Genomic DNA, 21,115 nt, shown 5'->3' with positions numbered 1-21,115 from the left:
AGATTAACATAATTTAGTTAACTTAGATTGCTTCCAATATCACTACTATAATGTACATTTTTTCCATTTATCTTTTTACCTATGTTATATCTTTATAATATCTATAAGCTTTTCCATTCAAACTACCTTTTGGTCTTTAGATAACAGTTTTATAGCTTTCTCCAAATAGATTTTACACATTTCCTTTTAGGTTTATTTTTACGTATTTCATATATTTTCCATAAAGTCTTCTAATTGATTATTGCTCAAATATGGGATATCCATTACATATTTGTATACATACATTTATATAATATGGAAAATATATATGTATATTATTTTATTTATAATGTAGCCACCTCTTTAATCAAATTTGCTTATTATTCACGAGTTTTGTATTTCATTCTCTTACTCTAGGTAACATTCACCTAAAAATAAAGATTTTGCTGCTTCTGGTAAATACATATACAGCTTCTTTTTGTTGTATTAACTAGACCTATCAGAACAATGCTGAATAATTAATGTCTACTTTTTAAATAATTTAATAATATACTTTTAGCCAAAATATATTCAAAAATTATTTACCATTCTTGATGTTAGGGAAAACAAGATGTGCAGGTGAACTTCTGTTTTCAGCGGCTTCTTTCTTCGGGCTAACAGCTGAAATAAAACTGCTGAAAGTGGAAATTTGGCCTTTGGCTCCTCTGTCCAAACCCTAAAAACAGAAAAGTTAACACTGCAGTATACTTCCTACTACCTATAAATTATTTTATTTAAAATAAATAAATAAATAAATAAATAAATAATTTTACTGCAAAAATCACAAACATTTATAAGAGATTTTAATTTGATGATGAGTAGATAACAGATAAAAATTTATATAAATTTGACTTACCTTTTCTAGGACTTAACTGTCTCATATATAAAACAGCCTTATTATCTATCCACTTACAAATTGAGAAGTTTGGAAATGGGAATAACAACAGTACCTATCTTATAGAGTTATTGTAAGATTTAACAGAGATAATGCATATAATTAGCATTGTTCCTTGCACATTATACACCCTCCATTAATGTTAACTACTATTTTAACTGTGTATTTAAATAATACTATTTTTGTGACCTCCATAAATATTATTTTTAATAAATAGGATGCATGTGATACCTTACAGGCTGATTCACTGAAGGCTATCCTCTCATTTGATGCAACTTTACAAGTTCAGGTAAAAAGATAACCCTTTAGAGTTTATGTTTTTCTAAGCACTGTGATTGGGCATACCAGGATTTTTTTTTAGAAGTAGTGCTAAGCACTTGGGATCCTTAGGCACAGGTAATAGCAATCTTCTAAAACATGGAATCTATCCATTATCACATCTTTCACAAAATAACAACTCTATAAAATTCATAGTACTTATTTAATTAATCAGTATTTTGTAATTATACAAAAAATCTTCACACATACTTTGAAGCGCAAGATTAAACTATAGAGCTGCCTCAGGGCTTATTCTCAGCTCTCTGGGATCTTTTTATACTATGTTCCAATTTCCAGATGCTTAAGAGAATACAGTAGTTAACTTCTTTAACATCCACTTTTTAATTCTAAAGGTAACGTCTTCACTTTCACAGTAGAGGAAGAGTTTCTTTTTCATCTCCTCCTTCTTAATTCACCAGACTGCTGTTTACCTTTTCAGAATTCACTCATATAATATAGCAGAAGCATTTATGCTCACTAAGTTCCCCATTCTCTTACAGTTAGGTAGAGCCATCTGATTCATTCTAACAGTCCACAAGTGGAAATAACGTCTATCATTTCTGAGTCAGAAAGTACTAATGCATTTAAGACTGGGGCAAAACTCTAGCTCTTCTCTCTTTTCCTCGACTGTGGCAACCATCCAGGCTGAGTTGACATGTTAGAGCATCTGTTAGCTTGTGTTCTTGAGTGACTATGTGAAACACAGCCAATCCTGACCAATGTTAGACTATACCATTAGCAATAATAAATCTTAATAGTTTTCAAACACTGAAACTTGGGGCTAATTTGTAACTGCAGAATAGCCTATCATAACTTGTTTCTGAAGCTTTTTCCAGTGTTCACCATTTCTATAAAACCAATAATTCTTATTTATTCTTATAATTTATTTACATTGTTCCACTAAAATTATAATCATTCTAATGTTGGCCCTTCATGCTGGACTAGAAGTTCATCACAGAGCTTGTCATACAGTGAATCTTGTGTATAGGTGCTACACTTTAAATTTACTTTTTAAAGAAATTAACATAAAAGAGCCCAAAGAGAATAAATTTCAGACACTATACACATAGAATTAAAAAGTCTCTGGAATTAAGAGACTTTTAGAAATTAGTTAATTCCTTCATTTCACAGAAAGGAAAGTGGAACTGTCTGAGACTCACCTAAAGTGACCTAACAAGCAACGGAGATGTAATGGACACTAAATGGGAACCTGAGGGACACTTCCATGAGTAAAGTGAAAACACATATGCATTTTTTTGGTGTAACATTTTTGCCTGTTCATAGATTTTATTGTAATTTGTTTTTGCTTGGTCCTTGATTCTTGGCCAGATTTCAGCTCAGTAATGTCTAGGTTAATATTTCTGTGTTAGGAAACAAGTCATTTGTTGAGTACTTGTCATATACCTACTACTACAGTATCTACTTTAATACATTATAACATTCCGATATGTATTTACACCCCATTTTATAGATGGGAAAATTGAATTTCCATGCCCATGTTCACAGAGCTGATAAATGGGAAGCCAGGATTCAAACTCCAGTTTGAATGACCATGAAATCTGTATTCTTAACACCTATATTACAGTCTCCCACTATAGCAGCTGTCACTAATTAAGGGCTTAGCATGTGATAGTAGGTGTGTTGAACACATCAGCCTATTTTCACAACAACCCTTTGTGGCTGATGTAATCTCTACTTCTATAGATGTATGTTGAGTTAAATTTAATCGCTTTAGGAGCAATTCACCTAACCAGAGAATATTACATAAGCAGAACAACTAAGTGTACTTTAGGGAAACTTCTGATGTCCTAAGCCATCTAGGAAAGACTAACATTTTCTTTTCTTGCCCCTTCCTTCACCTCTTCTTAATAAAAGAGGTCTCAAAGAACATTGCTTTGTTCACTTGTGGGATCTCCAAACAATAAAAATTAAGAATTCAATTAACAGTTATTCAACAACTATCAGTTCTAATGTCTAGTGGATTTACAGTCTCAAAGATAAGAGAGAAAATTGAAAAGAGAGGTAAGACAGTGATACACAATACCTTTCCATAAAATAGTCAGTAAATTATGTAATTTGCATAATATTGGTAAATTAAAGCAATTTGTTCAAGTACACAAAACTAGTGTGTTGATTAGGAAAATGAAATATAAACAGGTTACATATTTGAAAAAGTAAATCATTCTTTATTATATACATTAGGATGCTTAAATAAGAATTTTATTAATGACTGGGGCTAAGTTTGCTTATTTGTATATTTTGTTCTGTCAGAAAATCTTAATAATAGTGTGAACAAATGCCAAATTGGACACACAAATTTGACGGTTATAAGAAAATAACCAATTTGTAAAATAAGGTTAGCCATGCTTGTATAATAAATGGTCCCTCAGCAACAGACCTTCGTTAACTTAGCTGTAAATAGCCACAATAATTTAACACATAGAGGGCATTTTTTCATTGACAACTGTCATGAATGTTATCTAAGACTAAGCAACAGTAGGATTTAGGGAGCAGTGTAGTTGGAATATAGAAACAGAAAGGGAGAATGGTCCAGCAAGATATGACTGAGAAGGTAGGTAGTGGCCATATTATGAGGCCTTCAGGCCACAGAGTATAGATTCTATACTGAACAGAGATAGAGAAAAATCATTGAGGACTTCTAAGCAAGAAATGACATGTTCATATCTGTATTTTAGAAAAAAATCACTATGGTAGCAGTCTAGGGAACAGAATAAAGGGCAGAAATACTGGAAGCTAAACCAGGCCTACTGGAAGAAATGAAATTTGAATAGAGATAGTAATAATAGGGAATGAAGAGGAATGACAGCCTGGGCCAAGAAATGACCAAATTGTTAACAGCTATTTCAGGTGTAAGTCTGAAGCATAATGAGAATGAACAAACCCTCCTATAAATTATAAAGTAAATGAAATAAACAATGTAAAATGCTTTCTTCAAATTTCAGAAGAATAGGCATATTTTGACACCTCACTGTATAGAAGAGGGCATCTTTGAAGTAAATTCTAGACTGGGTTTTATCAACATGATTTGTGAGTAACTAGAAAAGGAACCAATGCTCACTAGGCAAAAGTATGCTTCGCATGACGAAATAATGAATTTTTGTAACAGGGTTATTGTAATATAGCAACAGAAAACCTATAACAAGCTTGTCCAACCCACAGCCCCCAGGGTGCATGTAGCCCAGGATGGCTTTGAATGCAGCCCAACACAAATTCATAAACTTTCTTAAAACATTATAAATTTTTTTTGTGATTTTTTTTTTTTTTTTTTTTAGCTCATCAGCCATAGTTTGTTAGTGTATTTTATGTGTGACACAAGACAATTCTTCCAATGTGGCCCAGGGAAGCCAAAAGATTGGACACACCTGATAATATAAGGACAGAACTGTGGGAAATATTGGCATGTATGATGTGAGCTGGCAAAAGAGATTAAGGATGAATGACCAAAGAAATCCAGAAGAAAGTGATGTGTTAAAAATAAGGGAGGATAAAGTTTCAAGAAAAAAAAAAAGGTCAATAATGTTAAATAATGAAGAGTGGTTAGGTCTAAAATGTGCCTAACTGAAATGGGCAACTATGAAATCTTGAGGACAGCTGAGATAACAGATTTAGGGTAATGGTGGTGGCAGGGACTACACAAAATAAACTGACAAACGAATGGGAAGTTAGAAAATGAAAGCAATGAGCAAGGATGACTCAGAAGCTTTACTGAAGGGGAAAAAAGCCTGAGGGGGGAAGAATGTAAAGGTTTGAGGGAAGATCTACTATGCACATTACCATGGCTGCCATCTAATGTTCCCTTCTATTTAAATTGCCCCACTCATGGTCCCCATAGCATTGCTGTTATTCTTTGTGCAGGAATGGCTGTGGACTAGAGTAGAGGTAGGCACTCAACTAAGGGGCAACCCATCTGCAATTAGGGTAGCCATGTATTAGCTGGCTTGGCATAATGGACATTGATGCTTCCTAGTATGTCAATCAGAGGTCTTTCCAGATTTTAGACAGAGGAATATAGAAAAGACTGACTAGCTAAAAGAGAATAGCAGAGGCACAAAAAACAGCCAGTCTCTGTTCCTTTGCTTTCTGCTTCCAATCTATGTGCCTCACTCCAATAAATTCTTTTGCCAAAAGGAGGCATAGTAGACTGATTTTCATTTTTTCTTTTTTTTTTCTTCTTTTGAGATGTAGTCTTGCTCTGTCGCCCAGGCTGGAGTGCAGTGGCACGATCTCAGCTCACTGCAACCTCCGCCTCCTGGGTTCTACTGATTCTCCTGCCTCAGCCTCCTGAGTAGCTGGGATTATAAGCACACGCCATCATGCCCGGCTTTTTTTTTTTTTTTTGTATTTTTAGTAGAGATGGGGTTTCACCATGTTGATCAGGCTGGTCTTGAATTCCTGACCTCATGATCTACCTGCCTCGGCCTCCCAAAGTGCTGGGATTACAAGTATGAGCCACTGCACCCAGCCTGATTTTCTTTTTTTTGTAATCATAAAAGCTTAAACAACATAGAAAAAAATTCCTTGGTCTAATAAGTCTCTTGTGTGTAAAATAATTGTGCTCTTGACACGTTATACTTGAGATGACATGAAATTAATCATAGACACTTTCACACATTGATAGAATAATAAAAGTCAATCCTCAAAACACTGGTTGCCCCACATCAGCTTATACAAGAGAAATCTTACAACCTAAGACTTTCATGAGAAAAAAAACGGGCATCATTTTGTGCAATGGCAAAATGATTAATATTAGAGAATCAAATCAAGAAGTTACTGGGTATTAACATGACACCAAACTCCAGACTAAATTAAACGTTAAAGAACATTACTTTACAAACCTTCTGAAATTTGGACCACAGCTATTACATCTGGCTTCGTGAGTTTTGTATATGTTATCTATGAGTCCTACAGAAGAACACTAAAGATGATGGCCTGGAATGTGACCAACCTACAAACAGTGGGCTGGGGGTGTTGAGGAATAGTAGCAGGATATTCAACCAGCTGTTCCAGATTGAAGGTAAGTACAAATAGAGAACATAGGGAAAAACACTAAGAATTCTTTGAGGGAAAGAAATACTCAAAATATTTCAACCTTTAAATAATAGATATTTATTTATTTCAACCTAATAAATAATAGACCTGACTCTCTAGGCAGAGGCTGACCATACATTTATTAAACTTGAATTCAATAAATGTTGCAAACAACAGAAAAACATAGTAATTACAATAACTAATCAAAAATCTTATTTCACAAGTACCTAATGTGGGCTTCAATGGTCTTTTTGATGATATAATCACATAGATTATATGTAAGATTATAATATAAAGTAATATCAAGATATTTAAACAGACAAATACTTACGGTACCTGTTCTGCTATTAACATATAGTTAAATATTTTCAATCTTATTTTACATTTTATTCGAATACATGAGTTCCTACTTTCAACCTCTACTGAGGAACAGACTGAATCTTAAATTTCCGATTTCTTCATCATATTTTTCTACCAATGCCAATAAGAAGAATAACCACGGTTTTCCATGATCACTTCTGAATTGACTAACAAGTGCTACCATATTCAAAATTCTGGTGAAATTTACTTTGATCATCCTCTATACTCCAAAAGTTGCCTTAGAAGATCAACATTTTTCTTCATATTCTAACCCAATCCTTGAAAAAAGGAGTAAGTGCTGGCTGTTCCATCATGAAATGCTTTAAAAGCCGTATCTCACTATCTTAGAGTTTCTGAATTAAAATATTTTAAATTGAACGTCTATGTCTATAAAATTCACCCTTTAGTCTCAATGAGTCCAAGAATCTGTGATGCATATAAAAACTACTTTTTCAAAAGAATGAGTAGCTTCCTGAGATACTGAGCAAAGGTTATTATGACAAAAGACTGACAAATAAACATATATTTATAGGTTTCAAGTTAAAATAGAAAACATTTAAGATACCCTACTTTACCAATTTTTAATAAACTGACCTAAACTACCAATCAGAGCCATCCTGGAGCCAACGATATAATTTAGAGTCTACAAAGAGACTATTTTAGGCCTTGATCCTGGGTAAAGATATTTTGTTTCTCTTTTTGCATGTTTTTTTTTTTTTTCCACAGTTCCCTATTAGGAACTAATAGGGAATTCATGAAATGCTGACTTTGTTCTATATCCTTCTACTAAGACATGAAAAGTTAGCTATTTTCAAGGTGCAAACTTCCCTCCCAACCTAAATAGCACCAGCCCAAGTGGAATTGGTTTAAGTGACATAAATCATATCTTTAAATGGAGACTAGGAAATAAGAATGTGGATTCTGAAACAAAATTTTGTCACAAAAAAAAAATCAACGCAATTGATCATATAGATGACTGAAAATCAGCCCTACAAACATTAGTCCTGAAGCTCAGAAATTTCAGTTCATTTATCACTAGGAAGGCAAGGTGGCATTAGAGATTTTATTCATTTATTTTATAATATAGGAAAAGATAAAAATACATGAATACATTATGGTTATACAGTAAAATACTACTTTTAAAATGTGCAATTTGATCCAGTCAAAATTCCTCAACCAATTTTAAGAGTCTTGTTCTTTTTTTTAACAAAAACATCTAGAACAAAACCAAGTTAATTTGAAATATATTAAGCAGACTCAAATTTCACACTGACTTTTTCAATTCAGCTGAATTGGTAAAATCTCAATAATTTCTATTTTTAAAAGGCACATTCATTGGCGATCATTAAAAAGTCAGGAAACAACAGGTGCTGGAGAGGATGTGGAGAAAAAGGAACACTTTTACACTGTTGGTGGGACTGTAAACTAGTTCAACCATTGTGGAAGTCAGTGTGGTGATTCCTCAGGGATCTAGAACTAGAAATGCCATTTGACCCAGCCATCCCATTACTGGGTATATACCCAAAGGATTATAAATCATGCTGCTATAAAGACACATGCACACGTATGTTTATTGTGGCACTATTCACAATAGCAAAGACTTGGAACCAACCCAAATGTCCAACAATGATAGACTGGATTAAGAAAATGTGGCACATATACACCATGGAATACCATGCAGCCATAAAAAATGATGAGTTCATGTCCTTTGTAGGGACATAGATGAAGCTGGAAACCATCATTCTCAGCAAACTATCGCAAGGACAAAAAACCAAACACCGCATGTTCTCACTCATAGGTGGGAACTGAACAATGAGAACACATGGACACAGGAAGGGGAACATCACACACCGGGGCCTGTTGTGGGGTGGGGGGAGGGGGGAAGGATAGCATTAGGAGATATACCTGATGTTAAATGATGAGTTAATGGGTGCAGCACACCAACATGGCACATGTATACATATGTAACAAAACTGCACGTTGTGCACATGTACCCTAAAACTTAAAGTGTAATAAAAAAAATAAAAAAGTAAATGAATAAATGCAGTCTCTAAAGCAAAAAAAAAGGGCACATTCATTTAATTATTCATTTCAAAAAATGTTTTTTGATGGCTCACTAGAATGTCACACAGATATCCTCCAAGTTACAAATATCAACTTAAGAGTAAGTAGTTATTCATATAGCTCATCAGTGTAACAATTTACCACTCAAGAAGGGATTCTTCACTCAGAGTTAACTATAAAACTATAAAAAAAAGGAGAAAAAATAGGGAAATCAAAGCTTCTCAGAGCTTTCTCAGCTCCACCTACTTCCTCATTCATCTTCTGTTGATCTTTCTCTACTCTTCTTCAACTCTAACTAAAAATAGTTAATTTCCAAACACTATGCCAAAAGAAGTTGCTACCCTGGCAATAGTAATACTGTACACCTTTTGAAGGCTCTTTCTTTTCCCTTTCAAAAGAAATTAATATGAACTGAGACATATACCAGCCCCAAAGAGTTCAGAGAGTGCATGACATCCCTTAATTCTGGGGGGTGGTGGGAAGGATAATAACTTGGAGGTGAGGGGGACGGTGGAGGTTTATAAAGGCAAAGGCAATACATACAGGGCCTGAGGCTAGATATAGAAGGCTGTGAAGGAAAGTACCAAATCCACAGGACAGGAGTAGAGGAGAAAGGGCTGGCTGGCTTACAATCAGCTTTTCAGCTACAGATGTTGCTTTATAAACACAATCATGTGTCGCTTAACAATGAGGATATTTTCTGAGAAATGCTTCATTAGGCAACTTTGTAGCTGTGCAAACATCACAGAGTGTACTTATACAAATCTAGACAGTACAGCTTACTACACACCTGGGTTATATGATATAGCCTATTGCTCACAGGATACAGACACCTATAGAGCATGTTACCATGCTGAATACTGTAGACAACTGTAACACTAAGTATGCATCTAAACATATTTAAACAGAAAAGGCATTAGACTGCCTTCAGATTATGTGATCTGTCATTGACTAGAACATTGTTATGTGACACACGACTTTAATAATCTCATCTAACACTGAGTGCTTACTTTGTACAAGGTTTTTTTCTAAATGTTTTATGTGTATTAATTTAGACTTCATTTCTACCTTATGCAGTAGGTTCAATTATTATTTTCCCCATTTTATAGATGGAGAGTTATAAACAGCAAAGCAGAATCATACTTGACTTTTTTGGAGGTTCTCTGGCTCACAATTTATAATGACTGCTTTTCTCCAATTGTTAAATATAGTTATAAATTATTTGTGTCCTAATGGGTTATTCATGAAGGGGAAAATAAGCAAGCACTACATTATGGCTTTGTTGTTTAAAAAAAAGTTGACAAAGAGACTTTACAACCCACACAAACTTAGAGACATGCTGGGTATGTATTTATAAAGCCATAGCCCTCCCTTTTTATGTATTAAGTCTCTTGGACTATTTTGCTTCAATCAGATTGATTTTACATATAATTTAATGATCTATTCATACCATAAAAAAAGCAATTAGATATCCTAGAACATATCTTTCCCATGATTGTTCTATCTCTAGTAACAAATATTTGAACAAATTTGTTACTGGACGACATGCTCTTTTTCAAACTAGAAATACTGCCATAGGTGCAGCTTCTTTGTACCACATGGTCCCTATTACCTATGACCGCAGATACAGACTGTTCAAAATTGGGCAAAGAACATGAGTCACAAACATCTCTGTTATAAAGCAACCACTGTCCCTGACTAGCCATTTTACTCCTTAGCAAGGTACACATAACCTGACTCTCAGATTCTTTTTCTGTGAAGTGGAAAAATATCTTCCTCACAGGGTTGTTATGATTGCTTTTGGTTGCATTATTTAACTAAATAAAAGAATACATGGCAAATGTTTAGCACAGAGTAGGCACTCAATAAGTAGCTATTATTGTTATAAACACTTATGTTGTATATTTGTAATATCTGTAGTTTATTCAATTACTTAAACATCATCACCATAGCATTCATTCTTTCCCATCTCACCTCTTGTTTAGAACATAATGAACAAAGAGCACAACATTTTCCATACAAGATTGTTCCAAATACCTAGCTGGGCATATTGTTGTTAAGTACACACACACACACACACACACACACACACACACACACACACACACACACATTGTTGTTAAGTACACACACACACACACACACACACACACACACACACACACACCCCACACACACACACACACACACAGTCTTTCTCTCTCTAATTTGGAATGCTATTGACCTCATCTGGAAACCTGAGTCCTTTTCCTTTATTAATCTTTCTTTTCTTTCATTTCTGCTGTCTAGTTAGGTTCTACATGGTGTATATGCTCCCATCCCTTACACTCGGTCCTGTGGCCACCACCTTAGTGAATGCACTCATTGCCTCAGGCATGAACTACAAAGCTCTTTTCTTCACTTTCTTCCTCCTCTAGTTTAACTATACACTACCACTGATTTCATTATGTTGTTCCTCTATTTCAGAAATTCCAATAGCTTCCCACTAACCACGGGGAAAAAAAAAAGAAAACTGTCTAAGCTTTTCTGCCTAGTGATCTGGCTCCAGCCCCCATGCAATCTTTCTTACCTCCCACAAGTTCCCAGCATGCTTCCATTGGGCTTGCTTTATTACTCACTAATTTTTCCTTTTAAGCCTTGCTCATGTTGTTTTCGTCACTGGGTTACTTTGCCCATTTTCTTCTGCCTATCCAAATCCTATCATTTTTCGATGACCAGCCAGCTTAAATAATTACCTTTACTTCAAGGCCTTTCTTCACAGTTCTGCACACAGTGATCTCCTTTCTCTCATCTCTGATAGTACAAATTGTTTCTATGGCTCACTGTGGCTTTTACATATTGCTTTGCTTTTCATGTGTTAACCCTGCATACCCTGAGGCAGAGACCATTTTTTAAAACCTTGTCTTTTTGCATTTTTTGTAGCACCTAGCACAAAGCTAAACATAACAGATGTTCAATAATTGGTAGTTACATTTTGTCCCAGGGACTCCATCAACCCCATTTATACACACCTGATAAGCAAACTTCTCATTCTTGTTACTAAACTTTCCACCAAATTCTCTCGACACACCTTATGCTCACCCTCAAGCTCTTCCCCTTGTCTTCCATTATAGGCTAACATCCCTTTAAAATTCTCAACAAATTTCCTCCCATTTCTCTTCACCTCCCTGACCTAAGTCAAATCTAGCTCTTTCTTGAACCCACTGTACTCGTACCCTATCCAGAGGGTTCTACCCCATGTAGAACCTCTCTTTTCTGTTCACCTGATTAGGTGTAGAAGCAGTCAAATTCGTCCTCACTGCCACTGTTATTTCTGCCCCACCTCTAAGCATTTTCTTCTTTCTCATTCACCACTTTTTTTAAACATCTGTAATACATCAGTAACTAATTTACAATATTCCACTCCAATCCATCAACCTCAGTAAATTTAATATTCACATCATCAGCCCTTCATATCCATACATTACTTCAAATTATTTATTCTGTTTGACTCCATGGATTTGCATCACCTCTCCACAGCAGCAAGGCCAAGACCCAAACACTGAAAGTCTCTGAGGGCTCCATCTTGAGCCTCTTGAGCATCTCTAACTGGAACGACTGTCACTGCCATTTCTTTCAATTCCCCACCACGCCTGATTTCTACTGTCTCTCGTTCACTTAATCCATACCTGTAACAAGTCCATTTCAAATGCTGCTCCACAAACTAAGTAGATTTGGGAGATGGTAATTAAAAAATACAGGTTTCTACACCTTGCCCATGGAGCTTTTAATTCAGTATACAGAGTGTCAAGTTTCAATCTTGGTACACCCAGGGAATTAAATAAAAAAAAAGATGCCTGAGCAACATCGCCAGAAATTCTGATTTAACAAGCCTGCATTTGGGCCTGGATAATGATGGCTTTAAAAGTTTCTCAGTTAATTCTATTCTGCATCTAAGGTTGAAAACCGGTGCTCTAGGGTGAGATGTAGGAATGAGGACTTTAACATGCTACCAGGGTAACTCTGTGGTCAGTCAGGCTTGAAACCACTGTGTTAGGCACCTCCTCACTAGCTGGAATGGACTTCCTTCATGTTTAGATGGTCTTAGGATAAAACACTTCAGGGCTGCCCTTTCCAGCATTCTTTCTCCCACCCCTGTACCTTTCTGTAAACATAAAGGATACAGCCTAACTCTTCAACCTTAATTAGGGTCACTGTAAACTGACCTTCTACTTATTTATAATATTTATATTATTTTATTCACATATATTCATTTATAAAGGTGGTACAATGATTTTCTGAAAAAGCCACTATTGTAGGGTCACGAATTGAGTCATAGACACAAACTAGACAGGCAGAACCATTAGGCTGGGGCAAAAAGGAAGAAACACTGGAGTGTCTCAAAGCAAAAGTTATTGATGACAATTAGGTTCATAAGCAAACCTCTAGGAGCTCTATTTAATCTACAGGAGGCTGAAAAACAACTCAAGAGGCCACAAGCTGTATTTCCCTGCCCACCTACCTCACATATCAAGACCTCCTCCCCCTCCCCACACATACCAAGGCCTTCCTAGCTGCTGTGAAAGTCAATCACCACCCCAGTTCTCCTGGATGGACTAAAGACCAAGCATAGATTTTCTACACTTAAGCTTTTCAGTGCTATAGCTCTGAATTCTAGCTTTGAAGTCTCTCTTTGACAAATACACACACACACACACACACACACACACATTCTGCCACAGATCCTGTCATAAATTAAAAAAAAAAAACCTCATAAAAAATCAATGGTACTGACTCTGAAAGACTTTATAAGGCACAAGCAAGGCTGAGGCAGGAGAATGGCTTGAACACGAGAGGCAGAGATTGCAGTGAGCTGAGATCAGGCCACTGCACTCCAGCCTGGCGACAGAGCAAGACTCCGTCACAAAAAAACCCAAAAAAACAAAAAAACCCCTCAAGTTTTGTATATTTATCCTTATCCTCTTCTATTCCAACTCATATCTTTTCAAAGTTTAATTCAAGATTTAAATTTTTTTCTTGAATATATTCTTCTTTGTCTAGTAGCACAAGTCCATAATCCTCTATTTACAATTTCAAAGTCCTATAAATTCTTGAAACTGAAGTGTCTTTGCAACTCATTTCGTGGCAAAAACATGCACCTAATCTGAAATGACATGACGCTACTGACTTTTTCCCTTTAGCATTAACACATACATTTCATTACAGTTATTAATATGCTTGATTAGAGAGAACTGGCTAGGACCTTACTGTGGGTATTAAATAATATGATATATGTACCGAATTACCTTTCTAAAATCTGAAAAACTTGAAATCCCAAAGCAGACTATAGACTTGTATCCACACTTGCAAATTTTTATTCCAAAATGGCAATTTTTCAGTTACACTGAGATGAATAGGTTTTTGGGAGAGCGTCTGCTTGAGGACCTAAACCCACTCATTTAACTGTTTCTATAAGTACATACATTTACTGTTTTAAACAACCAACTTAGAAATGAACTGCTGGAATTCTGTGAGTTAAAGAGTTCCTATATAAAATCTGAAAACCTAGGGTACCAGCAGCAGGAACCAGGTCTCCAAGCAGCTGGGTGACAAATTCCATCAAAGCATTTTCTAGGGTAATCCCTAACCCCAGCTCCAATCTACCAATCAATTGTAGCTACGCTTTTAAACGTGTATCATTACTGTTCGCAATTTGCTGCATTGATTTAAAGAGCTTGTTTTAACAATTTCCAGTTATCAGGGCCCTCAGACGTTTTTGAAAAACCTACCGAATCCAAAAATTATTCCTAACACCAATACAGTACTTAACGAAGAGTGAGCTATTTTAGTAAGTTCTTAGTCATTTAAGAGGGAGGTTTTAAGAAATGAATTGCAAGTAGGAATAAAGAAAATGTATAATGTTCACTAAACTTTTACTATTTTGTCACACACAGCTGCATGACAAGTCATGATCTTTAAATATATCAAAGCAAACTTTCAAAAAGTACTTAAATATTATGTCAAAATAAAAAATTGCAAAATCCGAGGTTTTTTTTTTTTTTAAATTGTGCTTCAAATTAACCAGTCACAACCACCAGTAAAAATAGGGAAAGAGGGGGAGGGGGCTGTCCCATGACATCATCTGGCAATATGTAGTTTGAAGCTTGAGAGCGCTCTCCAAATAACCCTTACGAAGATACAGCTGGGAAATCATCCCTGTCAAGCTTAGATAACTTGGGTTTAAATAAAAGGTTCAAAAAGCCTCCCCCCACCTGAGTCACATGTCTGTACCATATGAAAAATAAAACCGTCACTGATGCATCTACCTCCCACTACCCTGATAGCAACGGAAAGGTCACAATTAAGTGGAAACTCGCCGCAGAGCCTGTTTAATCTGAAGGGGGAAGGGAAAGAAAAGCGAAGAAAAGGACAAAAATCTGCGCGCCTCCAAAGCAGGCAGGCAGGCACCTCTGTGGAAAACCCACTCCCGCCTGCTGACACCTATGCTCATCCAACAGATCATGCCGACTCAAGATGCAGGTCATTCTCTTAGAGAAAGTGGGGGCCCAAGCCCCAGAAAATAGCCCAAACATCCAGCGGAACCGATCACCCCCAACATTTCCCGAGGGTGGTAGGTGTAGCTCGCGAAGTGTTCGGGGCTGTCCACGAGGCACAACTCTTATTTCTGCCCAAGGAAGGGCGGCCTGAGTGCGTCTCCCTGGAGTGCCAGGGGGTGCCCAGGGTAGACGCGGGCCTCCTGACGGCCCTCGCCCAGCCGCCGTCCCTCCCGACTCCCGCCGTCGGGGCGCCAGACGGCCCTGGCCCACCACCTACCGCGGTCGCGCCGGCGCCCGCCGATACGATGGGCGGCAGCTTCTCGCGCTCTGACTCCTTCCCTTTCCTCTCCTCAGGCGCGGCCGCCGCCACCACCAGCGGAGTGGCGGGCGAGGGTACCCGAACCGCCTCACTCATGTCGGGCCAGGCGGCGGGAGCGCCAGGCGGCGGCGGCGGCGGCCTCAGTGCTGCAGGGGCTGGCGCTGCTGCTGCCGCCGCGGCCGCGAGAGGGCTCTGGGCTGCCGCTTCTAGCCGCCGCTGCCGCCGCCACTCCGCCCCCGCCCGCGCCCGCGCCTCTGCGCGCGAGCCCGAGGCCGCCCCCGCGCGCGCCAGCCCCGCGGACGCGGCTCCCCACAGGTCCCACAGGTCCCACAGGTTTCTTGCTCTCGCCTCCCCCGCCCGCGCGGGGCTCGCGCGTCGCGGGTCGGGAGCGCCGGCGGTAGCCCCCCTCGTCAACCCCGAAGGCCCGCAGAGAAGGCGCCACGGTCGACGCCCGACCGCCATATTGTTTGCAGAGTGTCGCCCGAGATGACGAGGAGACCCCGCACCCGGGCCGCGCAGGAGAACCTGGACTAGGGACGGACGGTGGGGGAGACAAGTCGAGCCCTGCAAAGGGTCGGACGGGGATAGAGTGTCCGAGTGGTACCAGTAGGGCAGGACACGTAGGCACAGACTACACTTCACGGACGGCTCTGGCCTGCGGCGCCGAGTCCCGCGGGCAGGCGCCCTCGGGGTCTGGGCTGGTGGCCTTTTGCCTTCTTCCCGGCGCCCACAAAGCTGTCCGCCTTGGGCCTTCTGCCTTCTTATCATTGCCCGCCCTCCTGAGCCCAGGAGAGGCGGCCCCGAGCTTGCGCAGCCCGGGGAGACAGCCTTCCTGGCTCAGCAACCGACCCTTTTGTACACGCCTGGATGGCCTCAGCCTACACAGGAAAAGCCTGGAGGTGGGGAGGAGTGCGACGTGGTGGGCCCCCCTTTCCCCTTCCCCCATAGGATTGGACGGCCAGTCCACACTTTCCATTCCTGTTCCTCTCGTCCCTCTTTGACTGCCAAATCCGCCTCTCCCTTCCCGTCCCCACGCGCCTACGTTTTGCTCTCTCCCCGCAACCCTTTGCTGCCTCCTATCCATCCCTTCCTTGTTCCTTTCCGTTTATGTTAAGAGATGTACATACCCAAACTCTGCTGCACAGTCCTCAATCAAATCATTACAAATAGGAGTAAAAACTTGAAAGCCGAAGAAGAGAGCTTTTAATTAGGAAATTAAAATACCCCCCACCTCCACCACCAGGACACATAGACAATTTCCTTTCTTGTCGCCCCCTCCTTTTCCTTTTTCTCAGTCTACTGGTGCGGCGGGGACACCTGCTGATCTAGGAGAAAAGAGAGAGTAAGAATGCGCTGTATCGCCTGTTAAAAGCAAGGAATTTCGATATTCAGGTCTATCAGATTTTTTAATCTGTGCCTTCATTATTTTATTCGAGGTTGAGTGAATTTTTAGATCAAGAGTAACTAAATCCAAATATAAGAACCAAAAATATATCTGAAACAAACCCAAATATGATTTCGGGGTATCTATTGTTTACATAATTTGGAGTTATTAGTATAACTAAATACTAGTTATGGTGCATCATGAGATAAGGTTGCATGTTTTCAAACCCACAATTTGTGACAAGTAGATCTGAAGCAAACAATGTTGCCTTCTAAATTTTGAATTCTGACTTTCATTTATAGAAAGGCTTTCTACTTTAATATAGTTGCTGTTGCCACCTATTTACTTGTTAATTAACAAAAGGTGTAGAATAAGTGCCATATAGTCAGCAAAAAGTATTTCAGTGCTAATAGCCTTGGAGGGAAAATGATGTATGTCGGCATTACTTTGAAGCATCCTCCTCTTTTCTATTAATATTTTTCTTAAATTCTTTTTCAGGATTTTCTTTCCTTCTTAAAACTACTGAAATACTCATCCCATAGAGAGGAACATAACATTTTCTGCTTTTAGCAGGTCTGTATGCTGATCATGGATACAGCAACAACTCAAATGTTATTTTATAAAATGAAGGCTTTATTTTAACTGCAATTCCAGATATTCTGTGCTGCTGAGTCTAGGTTGATAGAACAAATACTAGAGGGAAAAGTATCCTCTTTCCTATTGTTTTCAACTAGATTTAGTAATTTGCTATAAAAATGCTTGGATGAGAAACCACTTGGATAACAGGCCTTCTGCTTTCTTTTTTCATGTGTGAGACTAAATAAAAGTGTGTCTGTACATGTAGTCACATTCAATAGAACAAAATGCTTAAATATTGGCAAAACAAGGCAAGTCAGAAATGTTAATTTCTGCTACTGCACCAGAGTAGATAACCCGTTTCTTAACAAATTCTTTGATTAATTCGCTTGTGAGTTCCATATAAAAAATGATAATTTGTTCATGTTTCCTTTTACTTCTCATTAAACAAATGTCCTCAATCCATCACCTCATCCCTCCCTCATACATAGTCCAGGAGGGGGCTGGAGTATGGGAATGGGGCCTGCTGGAAAGCTGTAGAATTATAGCTCTGGGGGAACTTGTGGTGTGCTTGAGAGACACATTCCCAACTGCCATCAGTGTGCTTCTGGAGACCCAGGTGGGAGAAGAGAGTGTTGTAAAGCAGGACATACAGAGAGCTCTGGCCATTCTGTACAGAGGTGTGGAGAAGATGCTTTTTAGCTATGCCAAGTGTCAGACGTGCAACAGTGAGGGTATCCAAGTATAAACTCATTCACTTTGGAAAAACTAGGAGTGAGGCAGAAGAAGCATTTCCTGTTTCTAAGTCCAGATGGAAGACCTGAGCTCATTAATTATACCTACGGGGAATAGGGTTTGGCAGGGTGAGAGTGAGGGTTAGAGAACTCATTATTTCCCTGGAAGAAAAAGAAAGACAATTACAAGGTAATGGAAGGTCGAAATTATAGATAACTTCTATTTTAATTATATATAGTAATACTAATGTAGTGAACAATAGCAAAATAGGTGCACAGGCCACTTAAGAATGGTTTATACCACTAATACCTTAATTTTAGAAGGTACAGGTATGAAATAGTGCAACTTATTTTAATATTTCAACTGAGTGTTGTCCTAAAGTAAACTTGGGGAAATTATTTTAGCCATGTTGACCTTGTTAAAAAGATTTTTAGAACTCTTTCTTAGGCATAATGGTTGTGGATTTTTAAAATTACTATTTAAAAAATAACTTGGCTGGGTGTGGTGGCTCATGCTTGTAATCCTAAAACTTTGGGAGGCTAAGGCAGGTGGCTCACTTGAGGTCAGGAGTTTGAAACCAGCCTGGCCAACATGGTGAAACCCTATCCCTACTAAAAATACCAAAAAAAAAAAAAAAAAAAATTTAACCAGGTGTGGTGGTGGGCACTTGTAATCCCAGCTACTCGGGAGGCTGAGGCAGGAGAATCGCTTCAACTCGGGAGGCAGAGGTTGCAGTGAGCTGAAATCGTGCCGCTGCACTCCACCTGGGTGACAGAGTGAGACTCCATCTCAAAACGAAACAAAACAAAACAAAGAAACCTTTTCTTTGTTAAAAAAAAAAAAAAAAAAGGATGCTTTGTCATTACAGAAAAACAAAATACAGATTAGCAGAATCATTTAAACTAAGTTTAGATACTAAGACCTTGCTCTGTATCTTTACAAAATCTCTCGTATGTATCTACACACACACACACATCCCACGGTGTTTCTTCCTTTGTTTTTATAAAAATTGAACATACTGAAACACTTTTGAATCTTTGCAACTAATTCTTTAGAATAACCCCAGTGATGTGATAAATCTTTATCTTTAGAGAATGATTTTTTAAAATTGCACAATGCTATCTATACACAGCCAAGACTGAAGAATAAAGTAGATGATGATCAAGCTTTGTATTTTTAATCAGACTTCTTTTGAATCTGTTCTCTCTCTGGATTCCCATTGCCATTGACCTAATCAAGGCCCTTAAGATCTCTAACCCCAATTATTTCCGTAGCCTGGCAACTGGTCTTGCCTTCAGTTTCTTACCTGCTCTAATGGCTGCCAGAATGACCTCTTCAGAATATGTAATTTCTTGCCAGCCCTTTGTTTTAAAATACCGTAGTAGACTTTCAAAACCTTTATGCTAAAAATTTTCCCCCTAGTGTGGCATTCTGCTGAATTCTTTGCAAAAGAAGGCATTTTCTTAATGTCCTAAATAGAATCATTCCTTTCTTTCTGTTTCCAGATCATGTTGTACATACTTACCTTTATAGACCTATTACATTACATCTTAGTTTTTTGTTCCCCAAGTAAGTCATGGCACAGAGGGAAAAGACTATGTCTAATTAGTCCTTGAGTCCCCACATGTAGCACACTACCTGGAGTGTGCTGTTGAGGAGGCACTCAGCAAACTCAGAAGAAACGAAACAAGATGTTTTATTGAAGTGGTTTGTACAGGGGCTGTGAAATCCTTTCCAAAGATAAATTATAAAAATGCTCTGAGTGGTGGACTATACTCATTCAGATGATTTGGTCTTGATATTACTTCTTTAAAATCTTAATCTTCTAGAGCAGTGCTATCAGTAGAACTTCCCGTAATAGGGGAAATGGTCTGTATCTGCACTGTCCAATATGGTAGCCAATAGCCTCATGTAGTTTTTGGGCACTTGAAATGTATCTATTTTCAGAGGAATTGAATTTTTAATTTTAGTTCATGTTATGTAAGTTGTATTTGAACAGCCACATGTGACTAGTGGCCACCATATTGGACAGTAAATTTTAGAGCTGCATCTCAGCTGTAAAAGAGCAAGTCCAAATTAGTGGCACACTAATTAATGAGCCTCATTGTATCTTAACCTCATTCTTCAGAATACATGCAAACAAAGTTCACCAAAGTAATGAGGGCAGGTTTAAAAGAGCTCTGATAAAAGCCTGAAAGGCTAAGTAACTTCTTCATTTTTTTATTGTTTCTTTTTAAATATTGTATTCACAGGAGTTTGCATTTGTTGGTGAAACCACATTTAGCTATATCTTGATTTGACCAACTCCTATAGAGGAGTGACCTAAATTAGAAGAAAATGTTAGTAACAGTAAAAATTGAGGTGGCCGTGTGTGTTTTCAAGTTGGTTTTGGATGTCCTCTTTAGATATTTTCAAAGGAAATGCTAATTAAAGAGTTCTAATTAGTTCTAATGCTAATTAAAGAGTTGTGCTTGATAAACTAGTTCTATAGAACTGCCACATGTGAAATTCTAATGGTCTGACCTGGATATATTGATAACTCTTCTAAATCCTAACCCCAGTTTTACATTTGTTTTCTATGCGAAACCAAGAAAAATGACAACAACAAAAGAGTAAATTGTACATCAGAAGTATCCTATGCATGATGTACCTATTTAAATTTTTATTGAGTCTAAGTTAACTTGTGTATTCTAAGGCTGCTGAAGTCATCAAAACAAGTCAGAATGGCATATACTGCTATTCATTTTTACCTTTTGTCTTGCTAAGAGCACCCTGATTTAATTTGACATAACAGTATGCTCAAATAAAAGTGATTTCTTTTCTGGACTTTCTCGCAGCTAGGGGTGGCCATGTAACATTAT

General features: G+C 38.1%; 1 protein-coding gene across 3 annotated transcripts in view; it reads right to left on the bottom strand.

The window, feature by feature from the left end:
* Window positions 1–16,791, bottom strand: part of HECTD2 (HECT domain E3 ubiquitin protein ligase 2) — a 96,954-nt gene extending 80,163 nt beyond the window's left edge. Inside the window, exons 1-2 of one of the 3 annotated variants that reach the window (XM_009245615.4) lie at window positions 16,687–16,791; window positions 565–694 (exon numbers count right to left, since the gene is read on the bottom strand). Coding sequence is in view for 2 of the 3 variants with exons in the window: in XM_009245614.4 (XP_009243889.1) it covers window positions 565–694; window positions 15,518–15,655 (268 nt within the window). In the remaining variant the exon portion in view is untranslated. 3 annotated transcript variants of the gene reach the window in all.
* Between the last annotated feature and the right edge of the window lie 4,324 nt (window positions 16,792–21,115).

Source organism: Pongo abelii, chromosome 8 (assembly GCF_028885655.2).
Source record: "Pongo abelii isolate AG06213 chromosome 8, NHGRI_mPonAbe1-v2.0_pri, whole genome shotgun sequence".
Classification (NCBI taxonomy): Eukaryota; Metazoa; Chordata; class Mammalia; order Primates; family Hominidae; genus Pongo; species Pongo abelii.
The sequence above is the reverse complement of the archived record's forward strand: the minus strand, read 5'-3'. Positions and strand labels throughout refer to the sequence as shown.